Source organism: Malaclemys terrapin, chromosome 2 (assembly GCF_027887155.1).
Source record: "Malaclemys terrapin pileata isolate rMalTer1 chromosome 2, rMalTer1.hap1, whole genome shotgun sequence".
NCBI lineage: Eukaryota > Metazoa > Chordata > Testudines > Emydidae > Malaclemys > Malaclemys terrapin.
In genome coordinates, this window is record NC_071506.1 from 51,202,691 (window position 1) to 51,223,288 (window position 20,598).

A 20,598-nucleotide genomic window follows, 5' to 3' on the forward strand; every position below is an offset into this window, starting at 1 on the left:
GACCTTCTAAAAACGTTAAAATGTAAAACGAAATCTTAAATTAGAGTGAATAAATGAAAACTCAGCACACCACTTCTGAAAGGTTGCCGACCCCATACTAGGCCATCAAAAAAAGTTACTCACCTCTCCTGCTTTGTGAGTAAGAAGAATTTTGCAAGGCTGACTGTTTCTATTTCCTTATTGTGTTTGGGTGGTACTCTGTTGCCAGCTGTGTAGTCACTGGGCTAACAAGATGAAACATGAGACCCTGGTTACACAGCTGATGTGGGGTACACCTTACTCAGTTCAAAAGGTACTATGATACTACATCGAGAATTGTGAAGCTATGTGTGACCCTTGACATTTGCATGTCAATACTCTTGCTATACTTTAGTTTACAGATATTTCAGTAGTGTCTGAGCTCTGGGAAGTGGGTTTTATATATATGTAGGGTCCTACCAAATTCACAGCTGTGAAAAATGCAACATGGACCATGAAATCTGGTCTCCCCCGTGAAATCTGTTTGTGTACTTTTACCCTATACTCTACAGATTTCACGGGGGAGACCAGAATTTTTCTCAAACTAGGGGTCCCAACCCAAAAGGGGGTTGCAAGGTTATTGAAGGATGGTCATGGTATTGCCACCCTTACTTCTGCCCTGCCTTCAGAGCAGGTGCCCAGCAGCAGTGCAGTGCAGAAGTAAGGTGGCAATACCATACCATGCTATCCTTACTTCTGCACTGCTGCTGGCAGTGGCGCTGCCTTCAGAGCTGGGCGGCAAGAGAGTGGCAGCTGCTGGCCGAGGGCCCCGCTCTGAAGGCAGCAGTGCAGAAGTGAGGGTAGCAATACCATACCATGCCATCCTTACTTCTACACTGCTGCTGGCAATGGCGCTGCCTTCAGAGCTGGGCTTCTGGCCAACAGCCACTGCTCTCCAGCTGCCCAGCTCTGAGGCAGCGCCACCACCAGCAGCAGTACAGAAGTATGAGTCGCAATACCACAACCTCTCCCACAACCCTCTTTTGGGTCGGGACCCCTACAGTTACAATGCCATTACATTTCAGATTTAAATGTCTGAAATAACAAAATTTATTATATTTTAAATCCTATGACCGTGAAATTGACCAAAATAGAATGTGAATTTGATAGGGCCCAATCTATATGCAGTTTGCTAAGATTTAAGTAAAAATAAGGTTGCTCTAACCCCGTGCCCAGCAAAATCTCCCTGGTATCTGCAAACCACACTACATGCTTTCTATCTCACCAACAATATCCGGGAATCAAAGCTTGGTGTCCCATTCTGCCTTTGGATATGGGCACCATATCTAGGCAGAGTTTTGCCCTTAGGTGGCAGGTTTCCCAAAGCTGCATGTGGCAGAAGAATATACAAAATGATCCTCAGGACCTATATTTGCTGTATATACAGTAATATGTATTTATGTGCAACCTAAAGAAATGACTTCTTAAGTGTCACTTTGAGACTCGTTTGAGTGATCAAAAATCACACCTGAAAGTTTTCATCTTTGGTCCATATCTAGAGAAAATTTGGCTTTTTTTGTTCTGTTTTGGCTTTTTTGTCCCGTCAAGAATCTAGTCAGAAATTTCAAACTTTAAATTGTAAGGTGTAAACTCAGGGATTGCAGTCAATGCAATTTAAATTCCACCCTAGCACTAGTCATCAAAAGGTATGCATGCTCCTCCCCCAAGCTGCCTTTCTATTATAGTAGGGGCCAGATTCTGCCCGCATAGAATGGCTCCAAATGCAGCATGGCTGCACAAATGTAGGTGGGAGTATAGCTTGGCAAAATTGCCAAAATCAGTGGTTGAGATTTTCAAAACCAAATGGGGGATTTAACCTTGCAACACCCATTGACACTAATGAAAATTGTGTGGATATATCCCCTAAGCAGTCAGCTTGGCAATCTCAACTGACACCATTTAAAAAAAAATAATGCATTTTAATTTGATCATTTGATTAAACTTTTTTTCAGTAAGAAAGGCCTCTCTCCTGCAATAGCTACACCAGGCAAATTCCTGTACCTCTGCAGAGTCCCTGTGAAGTCTCTGAGACTCTGCATGGCCACCAGTGCAGATCTGATTACCCAACAGCAGCCTTTAGTCCAGAGGTGTAGTAGAAAACTGTAATTAGCCAACCGATTAATTTAAAAAGCATTCTGTGTCACATTTTATGATACGGTCAAGGCTTGGTCAAAAGGCAGTGCCATTAATTATTCCAATGGAGAAATAAAAATTATGCCTTCAAAATTATTCCCTATTTATTTGGGAGGGGGAATGTTATACTGGTAAATGGTGAGACCTTGCTGAGATAATCTCTAGTCAGTTTCCTTGTTAGGAACAGAATCAGACTCTAAAGAACTCAAAAGATGAAAAACCCGGTGGGCCTGATGCTGGGGGACCTCACCCAATATTAATGTTGATGGGAGTTCACAGTCGCAGCATCTCAAAGGCAGAGCTCAGCATCTTGCAGGACTGGACCCTAAGGGTTAACTATTCTTATCCCCTATTAGAAGTGCCACATTTTTCAGTTTTTACTGAGCCCACAATTGTCAGTTTTTTCAGCACTCTGGCTCAAATGCCAGACTATCATTTCCCACAGACATTGATGTGCTCCTAATTTAATACATACCCCATTGTTAAGATAACATGTCCTACTTCCTAGGTGACCATGTACTTTAACCCAGGGATCGGCAATCTTTTGCACACGGCCCATCAGGGAAATCCGCCAGCGGGTTGGGCCAGTTTGTTTACCTGCAGCGTCAACAGGTTCGGCCGATCGCAGCTCCCACTGGCCGCGGTTCACTGTTCCAGGCCAATGGGGGCTGCAGGAAGCGGCACGGCTGAGGGATGACGCTGCAGGTAAACAAACCGTCCCGGCCCACCAGCAGATTTCCCTGATAGGCCGTGTGCCAAAGATTGCCAATCCCTGATTGAGCCCACCCAATGGTCATCTTCATATTAACTCTACCAGAAACAAATAATGGATTAATTTATTTGGGTATAAAATGAAGGGTTTTAAATAAAGGATCAGAGCACAGGTCTATCAAATGTAGGGTGACCAGATGTCCCGTTTTTAAAGGAATAGTCCCGTATTTAAGCCCTCCTACAGGTGTCCCAACTTTTTCTTAAAAACGGGCAAATTGACCCATATTTTTTGCTTCCCCCCCATCAGCCTCCCTGCTCGCCAGCCTCCTGCCCACCAGCATCAGTGGGGAGGTCCAGTGGCTGACAATGTGGGTGGGTGTGCAAAGCTGGTGGTGGGGCGGAGCTGCAGCACACGGGGCTGGCCGCTCCCCCTTCTGGTCCATCAGCACAGCCCCCGCTGCATGCCGGCTCTTGGCCAGCAAGGCCCCGCCCCCTGTCTTGTTTCTGGCCAGCGCTGGCTGCACACTGTGGCAGCTGATAAGTACGGGCAGGCGCCAGGTGGCGTCCGGTTACATGTCGCCTCTGCTACCCACCCATCAGCCCTTTACATGCTCCCCCTCTTGCTGTACTCTCCTTGTTTTGCCCCACTGTTCCTCCATATCCCCCCTGGCGGGGCGTGTCCCGCTCCCAGCCCTGTGCGGAGAACCAGCCCCTGGTCTGAGCGCTCAGCTCACCAGCAGCCTGGCCAGGAGGCTCCTTCCTTCCTCCACTGCCTCTGGCTGGGCTGGCACCCCAGGACAGCCCAAGACCCTCCAGTCCAGGGTACTAGCCAGGAGAAGCCGAGCCCTGCATGTGCCAATGCCCTGCACAGCGCTGGCACAGGGAAGCTTCTTAGTCCTTCAGCTAAGCTCTGGAGCGGGCAGGGAAGTGATTTCCAGACTGTTCCTGCTGGCTCCACAGCAACCGCCTCCCCTCGGCAGGGGCTTAGCACCCTCTTCACCCGCCCTACTCCTCACCACTCTGAGTCCTGCCCCCAGGGAGTGGGGGCTGTTCTGTCCCCTAGGCACCCTCCTCTGCTGAGCCACCTCTCTGGCTGGTTTGCTGAAGCCCCCCGCAGTCAGGTTCCCTGGGACCTGGTGCACAATGTGTCCTTAGGGCTTAACCCTTTCCTGCCCGCTCTGTAGCCTGGGGACTGGAGGGGGCTGGGTTATGTCGGTGACCAGCAGCAGCCTGGAGATGTTAGTTGCCTTTTGACACTGTGTGGGCAGGAAGGGACAAGTTGCTTCCAGCCATGGGGGGTAAGGGGGAGGAAGAGATGAACTCTGCAAAGACACAGGCCAGGTCATCCCTTCCCCCTCTCCTCGTTCCCTGTGGCTGGAAGCAGCTCCCATCTCTTCCTTCCCTCCCGTAGTTCTGAAAGGCTGCTGCTAGCCACGTTCTGGTGTGAACCCTGGCAGAAATCAGGGGGGAGGAGAGGGGGAGATGAGACCCCGTGTGCCCCCCCACCCCCCACAGAACAGTGCGTCTGGAACTCATTTCCCCTTTAGCCTGACAAAGCTGAGCTTTGTTAACCTTCCGGGTACGTTCATCTATTTTAATGTGCTTGTTTGCACAAAGTGGGATGAGGAAAGGTTCTGACTATTATGGGATTACTACGTTATGTACTGAGTTTATTTTATCAGTATAAAGGCCATGTTTTAAAATGACTTGGGCAGTCGAGTCCTTTTATCGTATTAAGGATATCTGTCCTTTTGCCATGGTTTTTAATAACTGTACAATGCCTAAAGGATTGATAGGTGATTTAGTAAATGTAAATTTTAAAAAATCCATTACTACGACACACATTGTGGTCGCGCCTGGAGCCCCAGCCGCAGACCAGGACCTCAGTGGGCTAAACACTGTACACAGAACAAAAAAAAAGGCTTTCACTACCTTCTCTTGCCATCTTTCTGAAATAAGAGCGAGCCTAATGGACCTTACCATTCTCCTTTCTATGGGCCCAAACTACAAACCTGTACTGGTAAAACTGTCCTTCCTTCTGCAGATTTTATGCATATGGGAAAAAAACACACAGAATCAGGCCTACTCTGTTCTTAAAAAAACTAACAAAACTGGACCACAGCAAATGACCTCTCCCTCCAAAATACTGAAAACACCAATTCATCTTTCACTTTGGGCTATATTCTGTCACCCTTATTCACAACAAGTTGCACTTTTTCTCTGTGGATAGTCCCTTATAAGATGGGTCTTCCACATTCTTATTTATTTTGTGGGTTTGATTTAATTTCTGAGCTAACTAAACACTTATTAATCTTCAGAGATTCTTGAATCAAAATCAGTTACTTAGTGACAGACAAGTAGAACACTATAGAATCTGTCCTGAATTTTGTCTAAAATACTGTAGCTGAGTGACAGCAAATCTAGATAATATTTTAAACTTATTCATCACATTTATATTTACTGACTAACTTTAAAAGCAATAACATTGTTTAACCATCTAATGAAGTTTTGGATACCAGTGCATAGCATGTATGCTGAAAACACTGTCTAAACTTAATTTTTCCATTTGTAACAAATTTATTAGGCTCATCTTCATTATTCATATTAATATACAAATAGGCATGGCATTGATCCAGTGTGTGCATAGTCAAGAGACTGATGATTTGTGTAGATGGCTAGAGGAATTTATTTGTGCATACTAGACTTGCCGACCCTGCCAGAGTTAACGATTTTAGCTTCTCCATTATACTTTCCTTAGGAAAAATATATATTTATATGAATTGATATTTATATGTATGTTGAATTGGCCAGCATTTTGTCCATGTCTCTTTTTAAGATTTCATGTCAGTTATTAGTGAAGTTTCCTATGTAGTTATGATGACAAAAACTGCTCACTGCTTTTCACATGCCTAAACAATTTTAAACATAATTGTTCCTTTGATCTTCAAGCACCCTTTTTCTTGGTTTTCTCTTCTGCCTTAAGGTCTTTTGCTATGCATCTGGAGTTGAAAGCTGATAACATTTCTGCTGCTGTCAAGTTGGCTCCTTTCATTATCAATCTGTCTCCATCAGCTGTAAAGGAAAGATCATAAGTTTTAGAGGTGATAAAGTTATAAGAAACAATTTAGCATACATTCAAACTAAAATCAGTGTAAACACTCAGTTCATTCAGTTTACTTAAAAATATTCAATGATTTCATATACCCATTACCATTGAATCTGTGCGCATACCATACATTTCAGAGTAACAGCCGTGTTAGTCTGTATCCGCAAAAAGAAGAACAGGAGTACTTGTGGCACCTTAGAGACTAACAAATTTATTAGAGCATAAGCTTTCGTGGACTACAGCCCACTTCTTCGGATGCATACGAAGAAGTGGGCTGTAGTCCACGAAAGCTTATGCTCTAATAAATTTGTTAGTCTCTAAGATACCATACATTAAGAGCAAGGAACACATTAAAGTTAACTGCCCACAACAACAAAAACAGCCTCCATCCCTGAACTGCCTCATCCAAACATAAGGAAAAGCTCCCCATATATGATCTAGTTTCAGAACAGATGTGTTACTAAAGTAGTTCACACTATTCTCTGAAAGTCAGCAAACTTGGACTCTAAGGATATGTCTACACTAGAAAGGTAAGTCGACCTATATTATGTCGACTTACAGCCACTGCTGTAATTACTGTAGCGGTACAGTTCCACACTACCCTCCTTGGGTCTGTGGTATGTGTCCTCACCAGGAGCACTTCCACTAACTTAAGAGGGGTAGTGTACAGGGCTGAGAGACCAGTCTCTCAGCTCTGCTGGCAGCTCCCTACTGGGAGCCCAGCTGCCCCACAGACTTCCGGTGGGTTGCCCTCCCTCCACTCAGGCAGGGGGTGGGGGGAGAGGAGAGGGGGAAGCTGACCGCGGCTTCTTGCCCCGGCTTGCAGCCGGGAGCAGGGTCCAGTCACCCAGGCTTCTCACCCCAGCTCCCAGGCAGGAGCGGAGTCCAGCCGCCCAGCTCTCCAGGGGAGTGGGGGGAAGCGGGACTCTAGCTGCCTGCTTTCTTGTCAGTTTCCTGGCTCCTGCCAACAGCTGATGTAAGTAACGCAGTGTCTACCCTTACATTGCATTGTCCTATCTACACCGACATAAGCCTTACGCCTCTCGTGCAGGTGGAGTTATAACGGTGTAGTAGGGCACTTAGGTTATGTCTACACTTACCAGAGATCAACACTGATGTGATCGATGTAGCGGGGGTCAATTTAGTGGGTCTGGTAAAGTCCTACTAAATCGATCGCAGAGCGCTCTCCGGTCGACTCCAGTACTCCACCGGAACAAGAAAAGTAAGGTAAATCGACAGGACAGCGTCTCCCATCAGTGCAGCACGGTGTAGACACCCACAGTAACTCAACCTAAGCTACGTCGATTCAAGTTATGTTATTCATGTATCTAGAGTGGCATAACTTGGGTTGACTTACCGCGGTAGTGTAGACAAGGGCTTACATCGGCAGGAGGAAGGCTGTTGTATAGAGACTGACATAATTAGGTCGACATAAGCTGCCTTACATTGACCTGTGTAGTATAGACCAGCCCTAAGGGAGTGGATTCCACATCTGAAAGAGACAAGGTGGGTGAGGTAATATTTTTTAGTGGACTAACTTCTATTGGTGAGAGACACAAGCTTTCTCACCAACAGAAGTTGGTCCAGTAAAAGATATTACCTCACCCGCTTTGTCTCTCTAGTATCCCGAGACCAACAAACTACAACTATACTATATATTGTGTATAGTCAGTTTCGGTATCCCCTGAAGAGGAATCAAGTTAATCAGTTTACCCTGTTCGTTTGTGTCTTTAATACAGAAACAGGTAAGAACAAACATTTTAAAAATTAGGAAAATTTCATTTTAAAACCTAAAAATTGTCAGGGAGAACTAGGAACAAAATGTAGTGCCTAAAACTAATTGTAACTAAATTTCAAAGTGACTAGATTTTTCAAGTTGACAGTATCCCTCAAAAAAACTATAGCAAGCCCAGCAGCATAATACACTGTCTTGTGCAGTTTCCAAGTTCAGGTCATAGAATCATAGAGTATTAGGGTTGGAAGGGACCTCGGGAGGACATCTAGTCTAACCCCCTGCTCAAAGTAGGACCAATCCCCAGACAGAGGTCCTGTGTTCGCAGGCTGCAAGGACTGGAAATGTTTCCTTGGCAACATGCTCAGCACCTTGGGAAAGTGAAAAATTGAGAGCAGTAGTTCCTGGCATCAGTAAAATAATCCCTTTTGGCAGAGGCTCTGCACAGCATTGAGCTTCATCATCTAGTATAGCCAGGCAAGAGATAAAGATGAGAAATAAACGAGGAAGGAAATACTGTAAAGACACTGAAAAATATATATATGTTTGACATATCAAAGCTAAATCTTTGCAGTGTTCGCTAGAAATGACAGCTGACCCGATTAAAATATGAAAGTTTAAAAGGAAAACAAATAGATAATCATTAGTGAAGGAAAAATCTTAATGGGCTGGGTTCTCTGCTGGACCTCTTAGAAGGCAGCAGAACAGAAGGTAAAGCTCAGGAGAGAGGAGAACAAAGGCGGATTAAAGCGATTTATGAAGTGCCTCAAATCTGGGCTGCGCTGGGGTTGATGGAAACCTCCAGTATAAGTTAGAGGAGCCTACAGAGCTGGCTGCACATCTCGTAGACCCATTTCTGCAAACATTTATACATGTGAGTAGTCCCACTAAGGTGGGACAGCTCATATGACCAAGTTACTCAACTGCATAAGTAGCTGCAGGATCAGACCTTACGTTCTCAAGACTGAGAAGTCTATGACTCCAATATTACAAGTGAGATGCACAGAGGTGGACAGGTCTCTGTGGCATCATGGAGCCACATTGACTTCAACAGGGCTCTGCACAGGTACAAGGGTCCACTTGCAGACCTCTCATTTAAGTATTGGAACTTTATGTTTGTAATGAAATCAATCTCTTTTTTTTTAGCATTCCCTTGCTTCCCAGTTCTAAATCCAGTAGTCGGAATTTTTTATGATTTCCTTCCATATCCATTAACCTGACTGATTCCATCCTACTTTTGCTCAAAAACATGTTTGTACAACACCTAGCACAATACGGTTCTGATCCATAACTGCGATGTCAATACCAATACAAATTACAGGAAACAATCACAAATATCTTCCAGTGCGAGTCTAGAAAGGCTACGTTCCCTTTAAGATGAATGATAAACTCCTTACCAAACATGATGTCTACAACTGGTTCAGATCCATCATGTCTTACATCTGTTGTCACTACACAGTTGATATTGGAGGCACGAGCTTTTTTACTGTTAACATGTTGAAGAAATATTCTGAAAAGATTTAAGAAATATAGATTAAGTAAGAATATACTGAACATATTTCTGCAATTAATTTACATAGTTTGATGTTGCTAGCTAACCAAAATACAAACCAATTAGGATTTATATTTACTGCCCCAGTTCTACAAGGAGTTCCATAAGTGCAGACTCGATTGCATGATCATTTTAACAGATTATTATTACAAAGAAATTTTAAAATCCAATTTGCTTTTCACTATTTTGTTTACTTTCTGCATTTCTTTTTGATTGATTGCATTATCCCAGCTATCAATCAAATCAGTTTTATTTTTCTTTATAACTAATTTTACTTTCAGGTTGTCAATGTTTCAGTATTTGGAGTCCAGATAAATGTTTATTTTGTTTAAATATCTGTTTCCATTGGATTTTTTCCCCAACTCCATGGTAACATGTCTAATGATTTGCTGAAGCTTGTGTAATTTGTTTTTCCACATTTAAATTTTGGCCAAAGTTCAATTAATAGGGTCCCTTTGAAGATAGGACAGTCACCTGCAGGAGTCAGGAAGGGACGCACACCAATGTATTCTGTTATGGGTTATTTTTATTGCCTTCCTCTGAAGCATCAGCGATGGCAACAGCTGGAGATATGACATTGGAAGGGATGGGCCAGAGCTCTTAGGTGGCACGGAGCATTCTCTCTCTCTCTCAAGGTGCTTGGCTGGCTGGTTCTTGCTCATATACTCAGGGTCTACCTCATCACCATATGTGGGGTGAGGAAGGAATTTTCTCTCAGGTCAGATTGGCAGTGACCTTGGTTGTGTTTCACCTTCCTCTGTAGTGTGTGGGTGGTTGTGGCAGCGGCGACTTGTAATATACAGGTCAGACTAGATGATCTGGTTGTCCCTTCTAGCCTTAACCTCTATTACTGTGTGTGTATGCACATGCACGCATGCGGGTGTGTGTAAAATAACTCGTCAAATCTGCTCCAAATTTGTGTTTTATGTTCCTGTAGTGAAGTAGTTATGGAAAAAGCACAATTATTTGGACTTCAGGCAATTAATTACCAAAGAACATCAGCATTGTGTTTTTCCTCACTATTTGTAAGTATTGTAACACTAATAACTAGGGCCCTACCAATTTCACAGCCATGAAAAAAACGTCACGGACCATGAAATAAGCCATTCCTCGCAATGGGGGCGGGCTGGGGGGGACGACTAGAGCCACCTCTGGGAGCCTCCCCCTTCTGCAGGATGCTCTGGAACTAGGCAGCAGCCCCAGAGGGTTCCCACAGCTGGAGGAGGCTTGTGGAGTTGGATCCAATCTTCCCTGTGCTGCTGGGAGCATCCCAGCAAAGGGGGCTCCTAGCTGATAGTCCGGGCAGGGCTGGGGCAGGACAGAACTTGCTCTTTCCCTGCAGGGGTGCTCTTGGGTATCTCTCCTGGCTGCAGATAGCTCCACACCCCTTCCTCCCCACTCTGTCCAGCTCTGAAGGCAGCACAGAAGTGAGGGTGGCAACCCCATGACCCTCCCCCACAAACAGGTTTGCAACCCTCCCACGCATTCCCTTTTGGGGTCGGGACCCCCACCATTAAAACACCATGAAATTTCAGATTTAAAAATCTAACAACATGAAATTTACCAATTTTCAAATCCTATGGTCATGAAATTGACCATAATGGACGGAGAATTTGGTAGGGCCGTACTAATAACAAAGGCCCTAATCTTACTGCTGACGCCACATGGGCTGACCCTTGCACTCACATGGATCCTCAATGACTTTAGGATTGGGGCCTCTGTGCTTAGCATAGTAAAGTTAAGCACATGTGTGTTTGCAGGCCTTAGTAAGTACCTCTACACTTTGAGCTGGAGGTGCAAATTCTAGCTCCAGGAGACTTAACCCGTGCTAGCTCTGACTGAGTGTAGCTGTGGCAGCAGGAAGGGCTACCCACCCACTACATGCTTAGTGTCTCCGACTACATAGTGTGGATAGCTCCCCATCCCCTCTACTGCTACACTCTATTTTTAGCATGCTCGCTCAGTCCCAGCTCCAGCAGATATGTCCCCTCAAGTTGGAATTTACGCTTTCCAGCTCATAGTGTAGAGTAGACATACCCAAAGACACAGAAGCAGAAGATAGACTAGTTGTATTTCAACCCATCTTCTGATCATTTGTTACAGTATATCTTTCCTGTGGAACTTCGTTATGATACCTTTCTTCTCTGAAAAGCGAATAAAAATGGCACCTTTCTATTAAAGAATGCCGCCTCAGTGTTCAGACATATATCTGCTTACTGATAGTAAATCATATCATCTTATTGTAGTAACAGTAATTTTCACTGCTGCATTTTACTCTCATCAATGTAGTAAAGACAGCACATCCGAGGAGGAACTAGATTCTATTCCTTCTTTTACAACATCAACAATTGTTTGCTAAACTCATGTAAATTATATTTGTGCAAATCAAGTGAACACATCTATACAGGTGTCACCAAATGAGTAGTCTGAAAACAATGGGGTTGCATAGGTCTTGCCGGGATCTTAACTTGGCCAACTCTCACGATATTTGATATTTTAACTTAAATATAAGAATGGCCATACTGAGTCAGGCCAATGGTCCACCTAACCCAATATCCTGTCATCCAACAGTGGCCAATGCCAGATGCTTCAAAGGGAATGAACAGAACAGAGCAATTATCAAGTGATCCATCCCATCCTCCAGTCCCAGTATCTGGCAATCAAAGGGTGGGGCTGCTCCCCGTGAGAAAAGGATGGGGAGAGATGGGCTGCTCCCTGTGAGCGAGGTATAGGGGGGGACGGGCTGCTCCCCGTGAGTGGGGTATAGGGGGACGGGCTGCTCCCCGTGAGAAGAGGATGGGCGGGGGCGGGCTGCTCCCCGTGAGAAGGGGATGGGCGGGGGCGGGCTGCTCCCCGTGAGAAGGGGATGGGCGGGGGCGGGCTGCTCCCCGTGAGCGGGGTATAGGGGGGACGGGCTGCTCCCTGTGAGAAGGGGATGGGCTGCTCCCCGTGAGAAGGGGATGGGGGGACGGGCTGCTCCCCGTGAGTGAGGTATAGGGGGGACGGGCTGCTCCCTGTGAGAAGGGGATTGGGGGGGACGGGCTGCTCCCTGTGAGAAGGGGACGGGCTGCTCCCTGTGAGAAGGGGATGGGCTGCTCCCCGTGAGTGGGGTATCGGGGGACGGGCTGCTCCCTGTGAGAAGGGGATGGGCTGCTCCCCGTGAGAAGGGGATGGGGGGACGGGCTGCTCCCCGTGAGTGAGGTATAGGGGGGACGGGCTGCTCCCTGTGAGAAGGGGATTGGGGGGGACGGGCTGCTCCCTGTGAGAAGGGGACGGGCTGCTCCCTGTGAGAAGGGGACGGGCTGCTCCCCGTGAGTGGGGTATCGGGGGACGGGCTGCTCCCTGTGAGTGAGGTATAGGGGGGACGGGCTGCTCCCCGTGAGAAGGGGATGGGCGGGGACGGGCTGCTCCCCGTGAGTGGGGTATCGGGGGACGGGCTGCTCCCTGTGAGCGAGGTATAGGGGGGGACGGGCTGCTCCCTGTGAGAAGGGGATGGGCGGGGGCGGGCTGCTCCCCGTGAGAAGGGGATGGGCGGGGGCGGGCTGCTCCCCGTGAGAAGGGGATGGGCGGGGGCGGGCTGCTCCCCGTGAGCGGGGTATAGGGGGGACGGGCTGCTCCCTGTGAGAAGGGGATGGGCTGCTCCCCGTGAGAAGGGGATGGGGGGACGGGCTGCTCCCCGTGAGTGAGGTATAGGGGGGACGGGCTGCTCCCTGTGAGAAGGGGATTGGGGGGGACGGGCTGCTCCCTGTGAGAAGGGGACGGGCTGCTCCCTGTGAGAAGGGGATGGGCTGCTCCCCGTGAGTGGGGTATCGGGGGACGGGCTGCTCCCTGTGAGTGAGGTATAGGGGGGACGGGCTGCTCCCCGTGAGAAGGGGATGGGCGGGGACGGGCTGCTCCCCGTGAGTGGGGTATCGGGGGACGGGCTGCTCCCTGTGAGCGAGGTATAGGGGGGGACGGGCTGCTCCCCGTGAGAAGGGGATGGGCGGGGACGGGTTGCTCCCTGTGAGCGAGGTATAGGGGGGACGGGCTGCTCCCCGTGAGAAGGGGATGGGGGGACGGGCTGCTCCCCGTGTGGAGGCTGAATGGGAGGGGGTGTCTGGCCGCCCTCCCGAGCTCTCCTCACCGCGTGGTTTCCACGTTGGTCTGGAAAGGGCAGAACCGGACCATGACGCTCTTCACGTTCCTCAGCGCCACCACGGCCTTGGGCACCGCCATCTTCCCCTTGCTCCGCCTGGGACTACAATTCCCAGACGCCCCTTCGCCAAGGCGGGACGCAGAGCGGTGGCGGTGCGCACAGCTCTGTGGGAAATGTAGTGCTCGGCGGGAGCGGCGGCGCAGCCGGAGCCCCTAGCGGTGCCGCTCCGCTGGTGCCGGTGCCTGTGCCTGGGAGCTAGGCGCCGGGTCGCGCCTCTCCCGCTGCGGGATGATAGAGTTTGCTGCTGGGTCCGCTCAGATGAGCGGTTTTCACTCATTTAAAGCAATGATCCCCGTCTTCAGAACGGGCTCCGATTTTGCCCTGGGAGCAGTCGGACGGGGTGCGGGGGAGTGTACGCCCCTAACGCCCCGCCAGGTGTCGTTCATTGCAGTGCAGTGAACAGAAATGAGTGAAGAGCAGGACACCCCCGGCCTCATCAAAGCTTTCAAAAGACAAAGAGCAAAGATTCGAGTGCAGGGCAAGTGTTAGGAAACTTGATTCTTTTCATGTTAACATTTTTATTTGATTCTTTTTTTCTTCATCAAACTTATCAAACAGCAGGAGCAAAAATATAGAACTATAAATGGAGTATATATCCCTGACACAGTGCCCTCCTAGGTGCCCTGTAGTTTGTTTATACACGGACCCACTCCAATTGGCTTTGTGCAGATAGACATTCATTGGCTTCAGTGTGGGTTGTCAATAGAGTTGCCAACCCTCCAGGATTGTCCGGGAGTCTCCAGTAATTAAAGATTAATTTTAATTAAAGATTATGTCATGTGATGAAACCTCCAGGCACATATCCCACCAAAATTGGTAACCCTAGTAGGCACATGAGGTATCACTTGCAGAATCAGGGCCTACCATAGTTTCTTGTAGGTTTCTCTGCCTTCATAGAATTTAGAATTGCAGGAGTTAAGGATATAAAGACCTATATCCCTGGCAATACACAGCCCTGATCCTCTAATGCGTTGCTGTGTGGGCATGGATACATCCATGCAGAGCTCACTGCAGGATCTGAGTCTATTACTGTAAGACGTACCAACTGGTTTCCACTACTTCTCCTAGGAATTGTGTCTTGCTTTGGTTTGCCTGGCCTCCTCTGATAATATCTATCAATTTTTGAAGCAAACCTTTTTTATAAGAATGGTTGTATACTAAACAAAGGGCAATATGAATCATTACTGCTGAGACCTGCTGAAGAGTCTGATAGAAATGGAAATAAAGACTTTTTAAAATAGGTGCATTAGAAAATATATAAAAGGAGGTAAGATAAACCAGCTAAATAATAAGTCATTAAACAAACACTGTTGAAGTTAATTGGAATGCAGCATAGCCAATGCAATTCATCAATTTTACAGCAGATGGCAGAAACAACTTTTGTAAAGTTTTTGGGAGTTGTGTGCTATCTGAAATTGTTGGTAGAGTACTGGGATCCTAGCAAACCTTTGGTGTGGGAGCTTGGAATAAATCAGCTTTGGTAACGTATTTAAATACAGTGTGAAATTCTAGGGAGTCTTTCAATACTGTATTTCATTTTTACCTTGGTTGAAGTACTGCTGATGCTTTTTTCCACAGTAACTAACTGCTGTATAAAATAGAATAGTTGGCATCATTTAGAAATGCTAAGGTATTGTTGTAATGTAGCTTTAGCTCTCTCTCTCTCTTTTTTTTTTTTAATGTAGTCACTAAATTAACTCCAGCTTTCTAGTGAGGTGAAGCTTAAACAATAAATTAAATAGTTAAACTAATTTCAGAAGTAAGTATTTTAAAACTTTGTCTCCAAATTCATTTATATTATAGCTTTGTCTTTGCAAAAATAAGTCTCTGAGAGAAAGCATTGTAACAAACATACTTCTTAAGCAAAAACTCAGTGATTTAAAAGAGGATTTGCCTGAGTTAGAAGTGCCAGATCAGGCACATAGGGGGCAAATAGAATGTTTTATATTTAAAAGGTGAAACCAAACTATAGAACTTCAACAATCCTTCTCTCTCTTCATTATAATACAAATCAGCCTCTCTTAGAGCAGTATTTTGGGAATGCGGAAGAAAAGATGTATTTTATTGATCGTTAAGAGTTCAGTTCTGCCAGGTGCTGGGCACCCTGTACTCCTGTTGATTTCAAAATAGGTAAGGCAGAAATAATCTTTATATCATCCTATTGTGTTTTGATAGCAGTTTTCTGTGGAATTTGTACAGTTTGCTGTGCAGAATCCAGGGCAAAGAGAACTTTCTTCAATCATCTCCTCCATAATGCAAATCAACCAACCTGTTGGCCTTTTCATAATCTATAAAAGTTTTATCTTTCCTCCTAGCTCTGAACCATCACTTTGGAAAGATATAAAAAAATCCCCTTTTCAGTAGTTTATTTTTTAGCTGCCTGAACGTGATCCATCCAACTTAAAGTAACATAAGGCACAATATAAGTTCAGTAACCTTAAGACAACACATCTTTCTTCCTCCCTTAAAAAGATAGAATCTTTCTATGAAATGAAGCCAAGGGAAATGAGTGCAGGCATCTTGTTTGCTTAAAGAAGGATCTTCTCTGTACTTGGTTACAACCAAGTCCTAGAATTAATATGGAACAGAAGCAGGAATCTTAGTTTTGTTCTTTTACACCAGTTTAACTCCATCAGTGTCTCCGCTTACCCTGGATTTACACAGGTGTAACTAAGATTGAACTCTGACCCATAGTGTCTTAATTTGATTCCAGAATAGCTCATAACAAATTATCCACAAAGAACCTGAATCATTCCTTTCCATTCCAGCAGTTAATCTGAGAACTCTGAAATGTCTATGCTAGAGACTATTCTCCAAGGATTCACATTTGAAACCAAGTGATTAATTATTCTTAAGTACTGTATAGTGATAACTAGAGTATATTTACTTTTAACAGACAATGATGTTGTGACATCTGTAACATTGGTATCCCAACCTGATTGATTTCACGGCTCTACAGCCAAAATGCTTCTGAAATAAATGTAGTCAAACTTTACTAATTCTGGGTCACTGAGAATGAAAATGATGCTTAAAATTGTTGATTGGCTCTAGTTTTTCAGGATATGCTATTTGGTCAGTATATACGACCCTGGACTTGGGAATGGCGAGGGATAGGTGAGTTATAAAGGGAAGGGATCTCAATTTAAACCAGAAATGACTAAAATACATCTTTGACTGGATCCATGAATAAATCTATGACTGGGTTTGGACAGTACTTGCTTTTTAGGCAAAACAATGAATGATGCAATCTGAAGCTGGTATTGCATCATACATGATATGAATTGCATCATGTTATTCCTAGAAGTCATGGATGATGCAATCATAACAAAGCTTACATCACTCTGCTGAACAAATTGCCCTATATCAGCTCCAGAAATCATACAGTGTCATGCTCTCTTATTTGTCAGTGTTTGATTTTGCAAAGGGACACATTTCTGTTTAGCCAAAGTGAGCAGAGGTGCCTCGTACTTGTGTGAACAGTGCAGATAACTTCTGCTATGTTTGTGGTGAAGTGACTTTTGCATCACAAAAGCGCAGTATAACCACTATGGTTAAGAAAGCCTATCACCTTTATTTTGGCTGCAAAATTGGAGATCAGGACAAGAGGTGGGCCCCACACATATGCTGCAACACTTGTGCAACAAATCTTCGCCAGTGGTTGAACAAGAAAAGGAAATCTATGCCTTTTGCAGTGCCAATGATTTGGAGAGAGCCAACGGATCATACCAGCAATTGTTACTTCTGCATGGTGCCTCCAGTTGAGAAAGGTGTGTCAAAGAAGAAAAAGTGGACTGTGCATTATCCAAACATTCCATCAGGTATACGCCCAGTACCCCACGGAGAAGGACTGCCGGTTCCTGATGCACCAGAATCATTCTCACTTGAGTCAGACGAGGAAGAGGATGAAACTTCTGGTCCTGAACCATCAATGTCACTGGACCCGCATTTTCTCCCATCCTCCTCCTCTGAATCACACCTCATAACACAAGGTGAACTGAATGACCTTGTCAGGGATTTGGAACTACCCAAGAGTAAGGCAGAGCTGTTGGGCTCCAGACTACAGCAGTGAAATCTCCTGGCAGGTGATGTTAGGGTTTCCATGTTCCGTGACCGTCAAAAGCATCTTGTCCCATTCTTCTTCATGGAAGGTGATCTTGTAGCCTGCAACAACATCGATGGTGTGATGGCAGCCCTCAACATCGTTCACGATCAGATGTGTGGAGACTGTTCATTGAATCATCGAAGACGAGTCTTAAAGCTGTTTTACTGCATAATGGCAATGTTTTGCCATCACTTCCAGTTGGTCATGCAGTCCATATGAAGGAAACCTATGACAACATGAAACAACTTTTGAGGTGCATAAACTATGACCAACATCAGTGGCAGCTTTGTGGCGATTTGAAGGTTGTTGCTCTCTTGCTTGGTCTGCAGACTAGATACACAAAGTACTGCTGTTTTCTCTGCGGATGGGATAGTCGTGCAAGAGATTCCCACTACATCAAGAAAGATTGGCCACTCCGACAGTCATTGGAGCCTGGGAGGAAAAGTGTTCAGCATCCACCACTTGTTGAATCAAGGAAGATTTTGTTACCACTCTTACACATCAAGCTGGGTCTGATGAAGAACTTTGTCAAGGCCATTGACAAAACACAAGCAGCTTTCAAGTACCTCCGTGGAAAATTTCCAAGGTTAAGTGAAGCTAAGATAAAGGAAGGTGTCTTTGTTGGTCCTCAGATTCGTGAACTTCTTCGAGATGATGCATTTGACCATGCACTGCATGGCAAGGAAAAGACGGCATGGAAAGCCTTCCAGTTAGTGGCAATAAATTTTCTCGGAAACAACAAGGCAGACAACTACAGGTTGTTGGTGGAAAACTTCCTCAAGGCATACAAAAGCCTTGTTTGCAACATGTCACTAAAGATACATTTTTTGCACTCTCATCTAGATTTTTTTCCACCGAACTGCGGAGCACTGTGAGCGACGAGCATGGCGAGCGATTTCACCAGGACATTGCAACAATGGAGAAACGCTATCAGGACAAATGGAGCCCATCAATGCTTGCAGACTATTGCTGGACAGTGACAAGAGATGCTCCATTTAATGAATACAAGAGACAAGCCAAGAAGCGCCGAGTAGACACTGAATAGGACTAAACTATGTACATAATCGTTTTTTGCCTTTTGTTTCATAATAAATTTTATTTATATAACCCTTTTGCTGATTTTTAAAGTGTTACATAAACAGGACAGGTGAAATATTATCATGTAAAGCAACCATAAACACATGAAAAGACCTAGGTTTACAATTTATGATTAAAACTCTACTATCTACACAATATACATAGACATAAAATGTAAACACTTAAATATCTTAGAAACAGTAGCCAATCAGTTGTTTTAATTGTCATATTTGAATTCAGCACATCAAAATACATAATAAATAGCACATTTTATCTCTGAAGCAGACAACTTCTCAAAAATTGTAGACCAGTGTTTTTATTCTAATTACTATTTTAGAGCGGCAAACTTTCTCAAAAGGAAAAATACAGTCATCCCATTGACTAATTCAGCAGTCCATAGTTTTATATCTAACCAATGTATGCATCAGGCAGCAATTCAGCCCCTTTACACACCCTCATTATGGAGAGGGTGTTAGCCTGAGACAGCTGGAACTAGGTTTTACTTTACAGAAGATGGGTTATCTGCAGTGTTCTACCCCCTCCGCATCTATCATCGGCAATTGTGTAGTTAAGATAAAGGCAGATTGAGGTTGCAAATAGTCAGGTGGTATTTATTAAGAGTAACAATAACAGGCTAGGACTCCCTGAAAACTAAGATAACACAATAACAGCTTGTTTTTTAACACAAATGATGTAAAAGGGGGTGAACCACAGAGCCCCAAACCCTATACACAATGGGGTACACAGGACTTAACAAGAAGGACTATACTATTTCTTGCAGACACTGGACAGGAGAACAGGAACACAGATGGGAACCAGGTTCTCAGGGACAGGTGCCAGGAACAGGAACACAACAGGAACTGGACCTTAGGAACTTTGGTGACAGGTAAGTAGAACTTCAGTATGGTTTCTTATGTCTTCTATTCTTGATTTCATCATCCTGCGCGCTGAATGCGAATGCTATCTCAAGTGATGATAGAACAGGCGAGTGGAGGTAAGTTAAGGGAACTTTGGTAGATGTTACTGGTTCATCTCAAGTCCTAATCCCTCAGGGCTCTAGCTAATAGCAAGGCTGGTACTCTGTAAGAGGGCTTCTATGCCTCACTGAGTTGACCTGCTTTCACAGCATCCAGAGACACAGAGCGCCCCTCAGAGGGTGACACTCCCTTATATGCGTTCTCTGTTGCTAGGCAGCTTCTACTGCCACGACACACTATCTTTCCAGTCTTTTCCTTGTTTTGGCGCCAAACTCGAAAAGAGCACTTTAATAGTTGATTCCTTCCCTTGAATCCTTTAATCTTTTTTTCCCTGATTATTTTCCCAAGACCCTCAGGCCCAGGATTTAGCATTTAGTAATTAAGTTCCAAACACCTATTCATGACACAAGGTACTCTCTGTATGAATAAAACATAATGCTGCCTGGGGGCAGCAGCCCTCAAAGAGGAGAGGTGAGCCAAAACAAGCCCTGCATGCCTGCCTGTTATGTGCAAAGGCAGTCTCTCTAGCTGGCTGCACAGAATGCTAAGCTTGGCTGTATAAAACAGGTCTTTTCTGGAAGCAGAGAAACACACACACCATGTCTACACTACAGGGACTATACTGTCAGAGCCCAGTGCCGCAGCTATGCTGGCATAACCCTGTAGTGTAGATTCAGCCATCAGTGACAGAATGGGTTTTTCCCATCAGTGTAGAAACACCACCTCCCCGAATGATGGTAGCTAGGTTGACAGAAGCATTCTTCCATCAACTGAGCTGCATCTACACTAGGGGCTAGGTCAGCACAGCTACGTTGCTCAGCTGTGTCCACCCCGCCCTGAGTGACATCTCTATGGGTAGACCAGGCCACAGACTTTAAGGAGAACAACAGCAAGAGGCAGATCCTAGTACCCACTATGGACAGAGACCGCTAAGAGCAGTAAGGACGCATGGGACACCCTTGTTAAAATTCTGCACAAAACTGAAGGGATGACTT

At 45.4% G+C, this 20,598-nt stretch overlaps 1 protein-coding gene across 1 annotated transcript; it reads right to left on the reverse strand.

The window, feature by feature from the left end:
• Positions 1–2,972: 2,972 nt before the first annotated feature.
• On the reverse strand, positions 2,973–13,480 carry MRPL53 (mitochondrial ribosomal protein L53). The gene is made up of 3 exons (XM_054018335.1): positions 13,376–13,480; positions 9,098–9,210; positions 2,973–5,934 (listed from the first exon to the last, which is right to left on the reverse strand). Exons 1-3 carry the CDS (start codon positions 13,465–13,467, stop codon positions 5,807–5,809), a joined length of 333 nt encoding a protein of 110 aa, XP_053874310.1. The 5' UTR covers positions 13,468–13,480; the 3' UTR covers positions 2,973–5,806.
• Between the last annotated feature and the right edge of the window lie 7,118 nt (positions 13,481–20,598).

Coding starts and splice junctions, on each gene's coding strand:
- MRPL53 (XM_054018335.1), bottom strand. CDS start 13,467: ATGGCGGTGCCCAAGGCCGTGGTGGCGCTGAGGAACGTGAAGAGCGTC. Junction 9,211..13,375: donor ACCAACGTGGAAACCACGCG/GTGAGGAGAGCT, acceptor AAATCTTTTCAG/AATATTTCTTCAACATGTTA. Junction 5,935..9,097: donor AGTTGTAGACATCATGTTTG/GTAAGGAGTTTA, acceptor TTTCCTTTACAG/CTGATGGAGACAGATTGATA.